General features: G+C 49.2%; 1 protein-coding gene across 2 annotated transcripts in view; it reads left to right on the top strand.

Annotated features, from left to right (window-relative positions):
- The first annotated feature begins 532 nt into the window (after positions 1-532).
- Positions 533-15,265, top strand: part of CDCP1 (CUB domain containing protein 1) — a 56,300-nt gene continuing 41,567 nt past the window's right edge. Inside the window, exon 1 of one of the 2 annotated variants that reach the window (XM_014852483.3) lies at positions 533-818. In XM_014852483.3, coding sequence (XP_014707969.3) covers positions 737-818 — 82 coding nt within the window. In that variant the 5' untranslated portion in view covers positions 533-736. The remainder of the gene's footprint in view (positions 819-15,265) is intronic. The other variant, XM_044754493.2, reaches the window with a different exon arrangement.

Genomic DNA, 15,265 nt, shown 5'->3' on the forward strand with positions numbered 1-15,265 from the left:
TGATTCCTTCTTCAAAAATTTAACAAAGCAAGTTCGTTTGCAGAAAGCTCTTTCTGTGCTGCCAAATCCTACCTCTAAATCACTGACTGTCCTGGCAACTATGGTCAGGTTGCTAACTCAGCAAGTCTGTTTCATCCGTAGTGTGGAAGGACTGCCATGAGCCTTAGAAATACCGCAGACGAAGTGCGGGAGCAGGCTGCAGGCTCACAGCTCTGCAGAGGGTAGCTGTAGCGCGGCCGTTCAAGTCCAGGGAGCCTCCGGCCGGGCTCAGGCAGCCGAGGAGAGAGCACCGAGGAGGAAGCCTGGGCTTGGGTGATCCACGAATACGATTCCCGCGCAAAATGGGGCACACACTGGCCTCCTTCTCCGGGACAGCGAAGGGAAGGCGAACTGGCTTCCCCAGGGCCGACCATCAAGCCTTTAGACAAGACGACCTGATTACTCTCTACCTCGAGAGGGAGGACACGCCCGGGAAGGTGGCGACAAGTCCCAGCACCTTGGCCGGGAGAGGCGGGCGCTTGAGGCAGGAAGGGGAGGAGGAGCGGGGAGGGGACAGGCCCGGCCAGCTGGTGCTCCCGCGGCGCAGGGCGGAGCTCAGGCGGGTCCGCCCGCACACAGGTGAGCGAGCCGGGGCGGAGCGCTGCGCAGCCGGTGCCAGGCCAGGGCGCCCGCGGCCGCCGCTCCGTGCCACCGGCCACAGTCGCTTTCCCCGCCGAGGCCGAGGCGCCCCGCAGCCATGGCCGGCCTGAACTGCGGGATCACAATCGCCCTGCTGGGGGTCCTGCTGCTGAACGCTGCGCTCCCGCCGCTAGGAGTGGGTGAGTGCGGCGCTGCGGAAGCGGGTGGCGCTGAGTGGTTAAGGTGGCCCGCCAGCCGGCCAAGGCAGAGGGCTGGGGTAGGGGCGGAGGGTGCAGAGTCGGGGGCGGCGGCGGCGCAGTGGGGCTGACTGACGGCCCGGGGTCCCCGAGACCACCCGCCTCCGGGGCGCCCCGCGTTAGGCGCGGTGGCCGGACCCTCCAGGATTCCGAGCGACCTCGCCCTGGGCGCAGGCTGCGGCACGTCGGGTGTCCCCGAGCGGGGAGCCCCGCGGTCGGGGAGGCGGATGAGCGCGGCGCCCACCGAGGAGGAAAGAAGAGCGCGCCGAAGCCGATCCCGGAGGGCCTGCGGGACCGGGCGCGCCGCGCGCTCGGGGGCTGTCCTTGGATTCCTGGGGGCGCCGGGGTAGGGCGTGGGGAGGGGACTTTCCTCTCTGGCCCACCCTCTCCCTGCTCGCCTGGGCCAGGGAGAAGGTGCAAGAAAACCGTGGCTTGGCGCCCCGATAGCCCATCGATCACCTTTTCCCCGTCCGGACGCTCCCTTCTTGCTCTCCTGAAGTTCAGGAACATTAATTCGAAATTGAAAGCGCTAGCTGGAGGCCGCCAGGCATCTGCCCCGCGGAGGCTCTACACCCCCGGCCCCTCGCACCTCAGTGTGGTGGACTTTCACGGGGTTGAGGGGGTTGGCAGAGCGGGACGTTCCGAGTTGTGTGTGAATTTCGAGTTGTTCCGGTTGGGGGAGGAACGGCCGCTGCCTGTGTCTGCAAGGAGGTGCCCTGCGGGCCATGGAAGTAACAGAACATAGCGTTAACCTGGTTTCTTCATGTAAGAACTTGATTTGAGGCCTTTCCTGAAACTGGCACAGGTTTTGTGGAGTTTTTTGGGTTTTTTTGGTGAGGAAGATTGGCCCTGGCAGCTGTTGCCAATCTTCCTCTTTTTGTTCGAGGAGGAGTGGCCCTGAGCTAACATCTGTGCCAATCCTCCCCTATTTTGTATATGAGAAGCCTCCACAACGTGGCTTGATGAGCGGTGTGTAGGTCTTTGCCTGCGATGGAACCAGCCAACCCGGCGCTGCCAAAGCACAGGGTGCAAACTTACCCACTATGGCCCCACTGGCCTCCAGGTTTTGTGTTTTTAAAAGAGCTATCCAGGAAGAGATTGGGGTCTTTGTTCACCCTTTGCTGCGCCTAAGGGGACATTTGTACTTGGCAGGTAGGGACATTAGGATAAATTACCTTAAGGAATAAAACTAAGCGGGTGAGGTGCACTTGGGAAGTTCAGCAACTGCCCTCGTTCCAGATCAAGGTGGGAAAGCTTCCCAGTTCCCTTCTCCGCCAGCGTCAGGTGACTCAGTGCTGCACGGTGGGCAGAACGTGGCAAGACCTCACGTAGAATAGTGTGTGCGTGTTTACAGTAATTTAAGACTGGGCTTTCAAGATTTCCTTTGAAGACAAAAATCAGCTTAAGAATAAAGCGTAATTTAGTTAAGGAAAATGTATAAATGTATGTTTGAGAAAAATGTGTGCCCACCACCCTTGGGAGCGATGTTGAAACTCTGGGAATTGTTTGCGATGTTTCCGGTTGTCTGTGATAAGAGTTGAGAACTCCTCCAGTAAGAATATGGTGTAAATCAGGGCGTTACTGACGATGACAGTGACAGCCTGTCCTGAACTGGCTTCTCTTACGTGTCTGATTTTTCCTTGTGGCCTAGAGAGGCTGCTCTTTTGGTCTGCGGTAGCTCCAGTGGAGTCCCTTCCTTCCAGGAAGTCCTTGACTGTCAGAGCCTTGTCTCATGGTTCTGTGTGTGAGAGGAGGAAGTCCAGAAACACTCCTGTTTCACGCTCTTAGATCCTTCCTCTGGCCTCAGGAACTGGCCCTGTGAGGCCACATCGCCAGGCTGAGCTGAGGGCCCTGCCTTTGTGGTTAGAACCCTTGCTGAGTACATCAGCTTTGTCTAAAGTCTTGGGGTTGGTCTAACCTATGGGGGCCTTTGAGAAGTTACTTGAGTCTGTCTTGAAAGGATTGAGAAAGCCAGAGAGAGCCCTGGCCCAGCAGATTTGTTTTATGAACTCTCTTAACAAAGACTGGGCAGAGGGAAAATGAAGCTGGTGCCGCCACAGGGCTGCAGAGTAACGTCTGCATCACGGGGTGGTGTGTTTGTGGGAGTTTGGTGGGCCCCCCGCTCCCCCACTTCCAGGAGTGAAGAACTGGTGAAACTGAACCATAGCCTTGCTGAAACCCCCACCTGGTGGCTTTCCAAGAACCACTCGATGCCAGGGTCTGGGTCAGTGACCCCGTTCTTGGTGCCCTTGTTTCTTGGCAGAAATGTGAGCAGACATCAAATGACGTGTTCACTCACCCTGGGTGACTGTGTGCGTTCGTCATTCCTCAGATTCAAATGAGGAGCTGCTGGCTGGTGTCTGGAATGTGTAACTGGCAGGGCTGATGAGTCCCTGCTCCCCCACACCCTCACAGATTTCCGTGACTAGGGTCAGAGCGGGCTGCTCTGCGTGTCCTAGAGATGTGTTCGGGTGCCGGCTTGTCAGCCTCAGGGGTCACCGCAGATGCTGCCGTATCACCTGCACTGACTCTGCAAACAGACACTCTTCTGGGAGTTCTCCCAGGCTTCCGTGTGGGGGAAGGAAGTTGAAAACAATAATTAAATTGTTTTAAGTAATATATAGTTGTTGTAGAAAAATTGACAATAAATATAACCTAAATGGGAAACAATCATCTGTGAGCAAATCACCTTGGTCATTTTGGTGCACAGTCTTCTCGTGTGTGTGTGTGGGTGTGTTGTGTGTATGTATAAAGCCAAAAATGGGACCATTCCATTGTATGGCTTTACCCAGTCTCCTATTGTTGGAAATTTAGGTTGCTTTCCATAAAAGCAGAACATGCTCAACAATAGGAGACTGTTTATATCAATTTTGATAGGTCTGTTCAGTGAAATGTTAAAAATTATGTAGCACAGTTTCTATAATGACATGAAACAATGTTATCTTTGTGTTGCTGAGGTTATAAAATAATATAAGCTAGATTATCCCATTTTGATATACCTGAGAATGTGTTCTTATGGCTGTATTGTTCCGCACGTTCTTCACTATTTTGTCTGACTCAAATTCTGGAAATAGAATTGCTGGGATGAGTGTAGAGAAAATGTTAGAGCTCTGGCTACATACTTCCGTGCTGCCCTGTGAGAGCATGTCCTGGTCTCCTGGTGTGCATTCCGGCCAGCAGCGTATGAATGCCTGTTTCCCACGCTCTCCCAGGCTGTCATCATTGTTGTTTCACTAGCATCTGTGGAAAAAGCATCTTCTTCCCTCTAGTTCAACAGTCGGGGTCTGAGCAGTGTTGGAGGATATTCGAGAATCTTAGGAGCACCCCAGCTGGATGGTACTAATAGTCCAGCAGTGCTTTTTTTGCCAAAAGAAAACAGAACTGAGCCCCTTGGCTTATAACACAAGCCTTACCTGCAATTTTGCCCAGCAGCGCCGACATGAGTTTGGACAGAGAAGGGGGGCTGAGTTTGCTGGTCAGAAGGACCAGTGATTGAGGTCAAGATGGGGGGCGAGGGACAGTAGGGGATGACAAGATCCCTGATATAGGAGACCCGGGGCTTAAGGCTCTCCACCTGGCTGATTAAAAAGAGTTCATACCCTTTAATTATCATTCTGAATTATAAAAATTATCCCACAATCAAATTATTTCAAACCACTTCCTACAACCTTATAATTAGCCCATCACCTTCTCCTGGGCAGCTGGCAACATTCTAGACAACCAGGCAGGGAGAGCCAGTTCCTTCCCTCACCTCTTTGCAGCCTTGGGTTTGTATTCAGTACATCAGTTTTTAAAATTACTCACTACTACTTGTAATAACTAACACATATTGAGCATCTGCTCCGTGCCAGCCACTCTTCTGCATATTCTGTCTGTAAGCATCTCCCGCTTAACATCAGTAATTCATTCCTAAGAGCCAGACGTTCGCGTGAAAATACTCACCGATACCCTACGTCTCATTATTTCGTGTGGGAAAACTGTAACATCTCATTGCACAACAACTCAAACCCCCAACAGTTTCTAAGAGCATAAAGAAAGACGGGAAGATACCCACATATAATTAACAACCAATTCTATGAAACGTAAAATGCGTAAGACATCCCTTCTGGATTGCCTGTAAATGTTTATGTAGTTTTTCACAAACAGCTGCTTTGTGTGCGGTAACTTACTGCACCCTCCTTTGCTGACACTCGGGGCTTCTCCACCAGATCCTGACACTCTCCCTGTTGTATTTGCATCATAAGTCGAGACTTTCTGCATATCATTCTGTTTAAAATCATGTGTTGTGTTTGGAGATGTAAATATACATGTCTCCTAAATAGACATTGGCCAAAAATAACTATGATGGATGAAAGATAAGTTCTGCAATGTTCAAATCATAAAAGCTAAGCTGTCTCTCCTGAGAAAATGTAAATCGAGGAGGTGTTCTTGAGAAGACCTGCTAGTTGTTTGGCTCTGCATCCTCAGGCAAGTACTCCTCCTACACCCCCGTACAGGGCCACGGAGAGGTGAAGTAACTTGCCCAGGGTTACCCAGCTGGTATGTAGTGACGCTGAGACGGCAGCCCAGGTAGTCTGACTCTAGAACCCAGCTCTTGTCACCAGTGTACCATGCCCCCAGTGCACAGTGGGACTCCTGAAGACAACATTTGCTAGTTATCTTAGAGACAGCATCTGAACTCCACACATTTTCTTTCATTTTGAAAAAAACCAACCAGCGCTTACTGAGTGCTATGTTCATTGTTATTCTAGGAATGTATATGTATCTTTAATATTCAAGCAATCTAAAAACTGTGCTTAGATAAAGAATTACCTGTACACGGTAACAAAAATTCAAATAGTACGAATAGATGTGCAGGAAAAAGTAGATCCCCTTTTACCTCTGACCCCGGGCCTCCTCCCAGAGGCAGCCATGGTTTCTTGTGTGTTGTTCCTGAGTTATTCTACACATGTACAAGTTTATAAATATAGGTACCTCCCTTGTTTACACAAACAGGAGCCCAGATATATAGTATAGGACGTGTCCCACATGCTTCTTGAGTTTTTTCACTTAGCCGTCCATCTTAGTGCACACTCCCTATCAGAACATATGGAGCTGTCACATTCTTTTTGACAGCTGTGTGATATTCCTTTCATGGGAGCACCATATTATATTTAACCAGCCCCTTATCGATGGGCTGTCTCTAGTCTTTTGTTACTGTAAACAGAGCCTCAGTGACCATCTTTGCAGTTGAGTTTGTTGGGTAAATAGACAGGTTTATCTGTAGGTGAAATTTCTGGAGGAGGAGTTACTGGGTCAAAGGGTTTGTACAGAAAGTGTCAAAGAAGAAATGGAAGAAAGTGAGTAACAAAGCTGGGGAGCGTCTTGCCCAAGGTCAGAGCTAATAAGTGGTGGTGCTATCTGTGAATGTGGGCAGTCTCCTTCCAGGGTGCAGGCTCGTAACCACCCTACGCTGCGGCGCACGACTTCCTTTACTCTTTCCAGTTGAAACTAACCATAAACTTGAGGCGAGGGACATGTGTTGAATTTTCTTTCAAATTCTGACTTTTGGTTAAGTGATCAGAATGCCATGAGCACTGTGTATCAGGAAGACTGAAGGCAGGCTGGAGCGGCTCTGGTGCTGACAGTGAGGAGTGGTTAGTTCTGACTGTACGTCCATAGGTCTAATAGTTAAGGTGTAACACACTTTAAGCTGCTGTAACACACAAACCGAAATGTGTATAATGGCTCAAACACAATAGATGTTTATTTCTTGCTCAGATAAGATCCCAAATGGGATCTCCTCCAAGCAGTGGTGTGGAGACCCAGGCTCCTTTCACTTTCCGGCTCCGCCATCTTCATTAGGCAGCTTCTATGTCCATCCACATCTGACTGATAGAAGAAAAATGCATGAGGGGTCCGTCAGGGGAGGGTTTTATGGCGCAGGAATGGAAGTTATTTCCCATCACTTCTGCTGCCATTCTATTGGCTAGAACTCAGTGGCATGGCCCCATCCAACGGGAAGGCAGGCTGAGATGCAGTCTAGGTGTGAGCCCAGGAGGAAATTGTCCAATTGGCAAGGCGGCTGGCCAAGTGGTCAGAGCACCAGACTTGAGAGTCAGGACACCTGGTTCTAACTTCAAGTCCTATCAGCAGTTGACTTTGTGACTTAGGAAAAGGTGCCTTGCCTCTCTGGCCTCAGTGTTCCAGTCTCGAATATAGGGACTTGCACTGTGCGGAGGAACCACCAGCCTTAATGTTTTACGAGCTGATTTATTCAGAGCTGATGTGTGGACCTGCTGGAGACCCCAGAGCTAGTGGAACAGCTCAGGCGGTTCATGTCCAACCCCCATGAGGTAAGTGGCTGGAACGGTGCCTGGCACATAGCAGACAGTAAATGTCTATGGAATAAACAAGTGGGTAATTCAGGTCCACCCCTCACGCCAAGTCTTTCTAGGAGGTGGAATGAGCTTATAGAAGTTAGATGACTTCTTCAACTCTCGCTGTTAGAAGGTGGCGAGGGGAAGAAGTTCTAAAGCTGAGCTCTTCCGGCTCCAAATCTGATACGCATCAGACAGAAGAGCAGGAGGGCAGCACAGTCCCAGTGACTGCGTGTGCGGACTGGGAAAACTGGAAAGTAGAGAAAAGAAAATGTGGAGTGACAGATGGGACCCCAGCTCTCTGTGTCCCTGCAAAGGGTGGAAGAGATTCCCTGGTGGCCCAGGTTCTCTGCCTCACCCCAGGGCTCGGGGTCTCCACCACGTAGAACATGCCCGTGAATCTCTGCTGGTGCCTTTAAACATGTGTCCAGGAGAGAGCGGATGGCGGTGTGGGTGGGTTTGCAGGAGCGCAGCCCACTCCTGGAAACTTCCGATTGAATAACCAAACAATGACGGAGAACTGCTTGTGATCCAGTGAAAGAAGCAGGGCGTGAATAGTGTGTATGTACCGTGTGACTCTAGTCACGTTATCTTGCTGTATTTCTGTCTGTATCGCTTGTGAGCTCAGGAAGAAAGCCTGGAAGGAAGGAGTTACAGTGGAAGTATCTGGCTTCACGGTGAGGTTCACAGATCCTCCTGTGTGAAGGACGGTTTGTTGTTGGTCGTAGTGACGATCGTGACACGGAGTTCGTAGTGTCCTGCATGTTCTCCCCATTTGAACCACGTTACTCCACAATGTCCACGCTCGGTTTCGTTTGGTTTTCTTTAAATAGCAATGCTGAGTGTGTGATAAAGTACAGTAGAAAATCAGGATTTGCTTTACAGAGATTCACTTCACAAACTTATGAAATTAAAAATTCCTTCTTCGATTATTCTACTTAAAAAATAATCTGCACTTCTCAATTCTGTTCTGAGTGGAGCCCAAGCCAAGGGCACCACTGAAAGTCTTGTCTGTCTCCCTTTGCCAGGGAGGGTCTGTCCTCTTGGACCAGCCATCCATTCTGCCAGATGGAAACGCAGCTTGGTAATAGGACTACGAGGCCATTAAATGCCTCACCTCAGGGTGTGAACATCTTTAAATAATAAATTTAGAAATGTCTTGAAAAACAAACTAAAACTGTTCCATGGGCACAGATGGTATAACTTTCTGTACATTTTAAATGAAGTACACACACTCCCTACCCTCAGTGACAGAAGACCAAAGCATTCTGGGTAAAATGTGGCATTTCTGCAAAAATGTGCGAAGTGCCAATCTGCTGCCTTTGTCTGGGACGATAAAAGACAGTTTCCGGAAGTGAGTTTCATCAACTTTCCAAGCCTCAAAATCAGATGGAGTTTCAGTCAGGCTGTCGTTTTTGCTTTTGGGTCTGCCTACTTGGCCATATGTAATATCCTACAATGCTCGGGGCCCAGAGGGGGCTTCCGCAACATTTGACAGTGTGTGGTCCAGCTAGGAGCTGGACTAGGAGCGTGTATGTCCAGGCATGTGCCAAATTCATCCGAACAGGTGCTTTATCCTTCATTACTGATCTGGTGATGGGAACATCAGGCTATTTCAAACAAGGATGTTTAGCTAAAAACATCGTTCAACCTGAGAGCAATTTACAAACATTTAGTGCGAGGTCCTGGGACACCGTGGAAGATGCAGACGTGGTGAGATGAGGCCCCTGAGTTAGAAGGGCTCAAAGCATCTCTTGGACCCAGACAGACACTCGATTCTTGTGCACAATGGCGTTCTAGCCACAGAGGAGAGGCCAAGAGCCAGCAGCACAGAGGGAGTAGTTATATGCTGCTGCTCCTGCTGGAAGTCTGCACTATGCTGGAGGCCCCAGACAGGTGGGGCCACTGTCTCGGGAGGACGCAGCCAGTGGGGATGGGCCTTCCTCGCCACCTCCCACCCTGCTGACAAGTCCCACTGGAGTTGGACCTTCGAGCACCTCCAAGGCATACACCTAGTGTCTCTCAGTCACTGCTGGCTTCTGGGTCTGGGCTCACTGCCACGTTTCTCATTTCCTAGACGGCGCATCCCGAAGGGCTCCGATTCTCGACTGGAAACTGGCGTAGGGAGAAGGCGCAGAGAAATGGAAGGACTCGAGCCAGAGATCTCGCTGGGCTCACAGTTACCTTCTTGTTTTTTGGTTGCAGCCTCAGTCAGACGTGCTTTGGAGGTAGACAAAGCTTGGTTCACATCCTGACTCCACCACTTATTAACTAGGTGACCTGGGCAAGTCACTTAGCCTCCCTAAGACTCAGTGTGCTTAGTTCCAAAATGGGGTAAGCAACACCTCGTGGTTGGCTGGAGGTCTGCATGAAATCATGTCTGTAAATCATTCAGCACAGCGTCTGGTCTTGAACGGATTCCTCATTAATGAGAATTGTTATTACTTTGATTATCTGAGTTGGGCCCAAAAAGAATGGAGATTTTCAGCAGCAGACAATCTGGACCAAACTGCCAGGCCATAGTCTGTGTCACCGGGTCGCTCGGGGGGAGGGGGAGGTCATTTATGTTGTTTTCAGGCCTCTGCTGCTACCCGCTGTGCTGCAGTCACTGTCCCGGTGCCGTCGACTCCTGGCACTTGTGAGGACATCTCGGGGGAGTTCCTCAAAGTGAAGCTGCTGGATTAAAACTGCAAGAAATTGTTCTCAATAACCTAGAACAAGTTTTTAAAAATTGTTTGCAAGTGAGTACCTGTGTGCACGCGCACACACACACATACATATTTCCTGTTAGCCAAGGGACTGACCGGACTGGTTCTATATAGCTTAAATGTCATGCCCAATTTCATGTGAGAAATGAACAAAAACACCCCAGTGGGCTTCTGAGGACTACAGCTGTTTGTAAGCAGGTGTCATAAACCAAGACTGGGCTGGAGTGTGCCAGGTCGTGAGACCAGAGCTGCGTCTCCGTGGAGCCTGCAGGGCCCCCGCCTATAATCCCTGCTCAGAGGTGGAGAAGAATGGCCGAACCGGCCTGGAAGTTGCTGACAATCTTCTCAGGCACTTCAGGCTTGGGCGAAATCTGTCAGGAGCAAGGTCTCAACTTGTTGGAACATAGAGGGCATTTTTCAAACTGTAAACAGTGCTCGGATCATCTTGCAGAAGCGTACCACAGCCCAGGGCAGAGAAACCCTTGGAATAACAGCTTCCAGCCTCTCTGGTCTCTGCCTCTGTGGAGAGTACATTCCTAGTTCCAGCCAGCAACCTGGGATGTGAGGGAAAGTGTGTCCCGCTGGCACCTTGAAACTCTAGATAAGCATCTTCTGCTCCTTGGCCTGGTAGCTGGAGACTGGAAACAACCCAAATGTCCATCATTAGAACCCTGGTTAAATAAATTATGGTACCTTCAAGCAGTGGAATGCTATGCAGCCGTGTAAAAGAATGGGGTACTCTGGATGTACTGATGTGGAGTGACCCCCAAGATAAATTATGGAGAGGAAAACACAAGGTTCAGACAGGGAGTATGGCGTGCCACCTTTTGGCAAGATGAAATGAAATAAAATAAAATAGGGGTGGCAGACAGATATAGACTTACGTATTCATAGATTCATAGATTCCCTGTGGAAGGACATGAGAAACTGCTATCAGTGGTTGCCTCTTGCAACGGCAGCAGATTCGAGGTAAGAGAAAGACTTTTTCACAAACCCAGTCTCATTGGTTTTTTTTTAATTTTGCACTTCATGTGTTATTTATCTAAGAGTAAAACATGGTTTTCAGCTTTATTGAGGAATAATGTTCAAGCCGTAAAATTCACCAGTCTCCATTGCATTATTCAATGAGTCCAGTCAAATGCATGATGTGACATTTCCATTGCCCCGTCGGGTTGCTCCAGACGCCTCTGCAGTCCATCCCTGCCCTTTGGCCCCTCACAGCCATTGATTTGCCTTCTATCATCACTGGTTTTCCCTAAGAATAGTTTTAAATTTTAAAAAATATTCAAAGCCAGGTATGAATATAGCAATCAATAGTTTTGTTGTGTTAAAAAACAAATTTCTTGAATGTAGATCCTGTCTTTAAAAAAGTCTACAGTTGATTCCTGCAGGAATTTGGTTGTACAAAAGGGGTGGAGTAGAAGTGTGAAGTCACTAGGAATCCAGGAACTAATGACCAAAGCTGCCTTCTCTACTCAGAGCGACTTCTCTTGGAAAGAAACTTGCTGTGCTTTTGGGTTTTTCCCCCTATTTTTGGTTTTTTGGGGCCCAGCACTTTGATTTTTGCCTAGAATGTCTTGAAAAGATCTAGCCCAATCCTAGGTCATTTTGGTAACAAATTCCATTCATTCCACAGATGTTGGAGCCTCCTGTTAGATGCTAGACATAGAGAGGTAGAAAACCTTCATCCTGTGCTCTCCAGGGACTCACCATCCAGAAAAGACATATAAACCAGGGGCTACAAATTGGTGACTTAGAGGCCTTGGCCCAGTTCTGTTTCATGTGTCCTGACAAAAGCTGAATTACAAAGTTTTTAGTAGAGCATGCACACTATGATTCAACAAGACCTCCCTCGCTGTGTTGGCTTTTCTCATTTATATTACCTGCCTGGACCCCTGAAAGCATTCAGTTTGAGATACTGTCCAATGTGATAAGTACAGCAAAAGATGTGTGCACAAGAATTGCAGTAAAGATCAGGGATGGGGCGTAGCTTAGAGAAGCTAAGAAAGGCAAAGAGAAGGAGGAGGACAAGGTGTTCCCCTGGTGTCTGAGGTCTGTGTGACATCATGACAAAACCCAGAGATTGGCCCCGGAGCAGAAACATGGCTCTGTTACTTGTTACCAATAATCCTACAGTGTTCTTTTGGTATTTTTAAAGGGTTTTCCCACCTTCTCTGAAAAGACAACTTGCCAAGTGATCCACTATCTGGGAAAATATAATTAAGAGTTAATCCTTCAATGTATGATTTATAACTGGAGACACACTATAGGAGCAAAATAGAGTGTAGTTAAATGGCGATTAAATGCCTCCTTACTCTGAGATTTTAGAGTTTTGTCCCATCCTCCTCTTCTTTCCTTGGCAATAGCAATTAACAGGAGGGCCAACTCCTACTGTGAGGAAGGAATATGGTTCATGGAAAGGAAAGTGCTCGGAACCACAGTCTTTCTCCCTTTCAGGAATAACCATCTGCTTTTTTCTTCCGCTTGCCAATACAATGTGATTTGGAGCCAGGCTCCTCAAAACTCCATCTCAGCATTCTTGGCCCCTCAACTTAGTTTTTCACCTCTATGAATTTTTTGGCATAATTATCTTAAGATCGCTGGCTAGTCCCAACACTGGTACTGTCCAGGTGCCAATAATGGCCATCTTACTTGGTGTAACACCTTCCATCATGACCATCCTTATTGATACAACGTCATCCATGATGGCTGAACACCTATAATGTCCATTCTTGTTGATTTAACACCTTCCATAACAGCCATCCTCATGATCATAACACCTTCCATAATAACGATTCTCTGAAGTAATTTATTTCATAATGGCCCTCCTCATTGACATAACACCTCCTGGGGACTGTCCTTGCCCCTCTGGGTAAGGCGAGCATGTGTCTGTCTGGCCCCAAAGAGTTCCTGGAGTGTGCAGCCTTCCTTTGCTGACCTATTTTATCCCCACCTACCTGGTTTGCCAGAGGAATCACTTTATTGACCTGGCCTGCAGTTGTTTGAGAGCTTCATTCAAAGACTTATTCTCCAAGTCAGGCTGTGTGGGTTGATACATGCTTTAAAATTGCTGGAAACAACAACAACAAAAGGTACTAATCCCCAGTCCTTAAAACAGAAGGTTTAAACAGATGGATGTATTCCCACTTGGCTGCCTGGCCCCTGGGATGATGAGACACTCACAGTCCCCAGTGATGTCTCCCTAAGTGTTCAAGAGGTTAGGCCTTTGCCGTTAGGAAACAGGTAGACCTAAGGCCCCCCAAGACCAGTTTCACCCCCTCCCAGCTGCCCGTGGGGAAGGCTGACGTCCCCTGGCTGCAGTGGGCGGATGCCGCAGTCTGTGCTTCCAGTTGCAGCAGCGATGGAGCTGGGGTGAGTCAGCTCGTAGTCATCCCCCTGACGGTGGTAAAGGCAGAGTGTAGATTGCTGCCAAACTATCAGGAGGAAAGGGAGTGAAGGAGGCGGTGCAGAGGTCAGAGATGAGAGGATGAGCAGATGCCATCCCTGGTTGCCCAGGACTCGTCTTTCCTGAGGACGAATTGGGGTCAGGGCTCTGAAGGTCAAGATTACAGGCCAAGGGGGGGCCTCATACTAGGTAGAGAGTCTTGCTTGGGATGAGCCTCCTTCCTAGCTACAGAACATTTCTGTGGTCAGGGAGCCTCTGGACTTGGGCAAACGGCCAGGTGCATATTCAGAGTAGGTGTTTGGAAAAGAAAACACCTGCACTTCTCTCTGTGTTGGTGGTGTTGAGCGGTACAAACCGAAACAACTCTTTCTGACCACTGCCCCTCCCTAGCTGGGGTAGGGGGTGAACACTTGAGGTGACCTTGAGGGTGGACATCTTGGAGGAGGAGCAGTGCATGGGCTCTGGAGTCAGGCAGTCCTGGGTTGGAATCTCAGCTGTGCATCTTCCCGGCTGTAAATTTGAACAATTTACCCAAAGGAGATGTATAGAAAGTACCTGGCACCTGGCAGATGCTGAACAAATGGGGGCTGGTAAGTTATTGCCACCCTTCCTAGATGCCACCTCCCACCGGCCTTCAGCCTTGGCCAGCCCCTACACAACCTAACATTTCTGGACTCTTTGGGTTTTAAGGCCGACCTTGCCACTGAATCTCCCCTTGATTTCTGGATTTCGTCTGAGAACTCTCCTCTTGTTCTTGCTCTGCCCTCTAGGTGAGATGAGCAGCCATGAGCTCCCTTGGCCTCAGCATCACCTTCTCTCTGACCCACTCATCCACCTCCCTACCTGTCACCTTCCAGCATCTGGACACTAAAGTTTACAGTAAATACAATGGTTTTAGACATCATCATTGCTGTACGCTTCCATAAAGCCTATCCACTTGACATAGCAGCTTCCAGATTAGTAACTCAGTTCAGACAGAAAGGCTTGGTGTCCTAGATGACTTCATACTAGTCAAAACCCCTTGCCTTGAGCAGCTCAGCAGGTCCTGCCTGATACCCGTCTGGTTACAAGTTCTGTATTCGTTTTCTGTTGTTCATAACAAATTGTCACAAACTCAGTGGCTTAAAACAAAACCTGTCAATTAGTTCACGGTTCCGTAGGTCAGAAATCCAGATATGGTGTGGATGGATTTTCTGCTCAGCCCCACAAGGCTAAAATCAAGACGTTGGCCAGGCTGTGTTGTCTACAGCTTGGGGTCCTCTTCTAAACTCACATGGAGGCAGCAGAATTCAGCTCCTTGTGGCTGTTGTCTGTGGTCCCCCTTTCCTTGCTGTCTGACAGCCAAAGCTGCTCTCAGCAATGAGAGGTTACGCCTATTTCTTGCCACGTGACCCCCTCCGTCTTCAAAACCAGCTCCAGAGAATCTCCCTCTTGTCAAATCCTTTTCACACTTCAAGGCGCTTTCTCTAGGAAAAGCCCAGTCTCTTGTAAGTGCTCAGCTGATTAGGTCAGCCTCACCAGGTAAAGTCACCTGGGCCATACAACATAACCTAATCACATGAGTGACAGCCTGTTTTACTCAGAGTCCCTCCCACCTCAAGGGGATGAGAATATACAAGGGTATGGGTAGCTGGGGGTCTTAGAATTCTGCACACCACAGGGTTCAGAGGCTCAGGGGCTTTGTCTGATCTGTGGGGATGGTGATGATGGTGGCCATCACTAGTTGAGGGCCTGCCACATGCCCAGCCCCATTCTTTGTGCTATACACATAAGGTCTCATTCCAACACTTGTAGCAGCCCCACGCAGTTCATGCTTTTAGCCAAATATTACAAATGAGAAATCTGTGGTTTACCGAGGAAGGGTGGCTTGTCCACAGTGGCCCAGCCAGGTGCAGGCCCAGCAAATGACCGAGTGAC

The sequence above is a fragment of the Equus asinus genome, chromosome 21 (assembly GCF_041296235.1).
Source record: "Equus asinus isolate D_3611 breed Donkey chromosome 21, EquAss-T2T_v2, whole genome shotgun sequence".
NCBI lineage: Eukaryota > Metazoa > Chordata > Mammalia > Perissodactyla > Equidae > Equus > Equus asinus.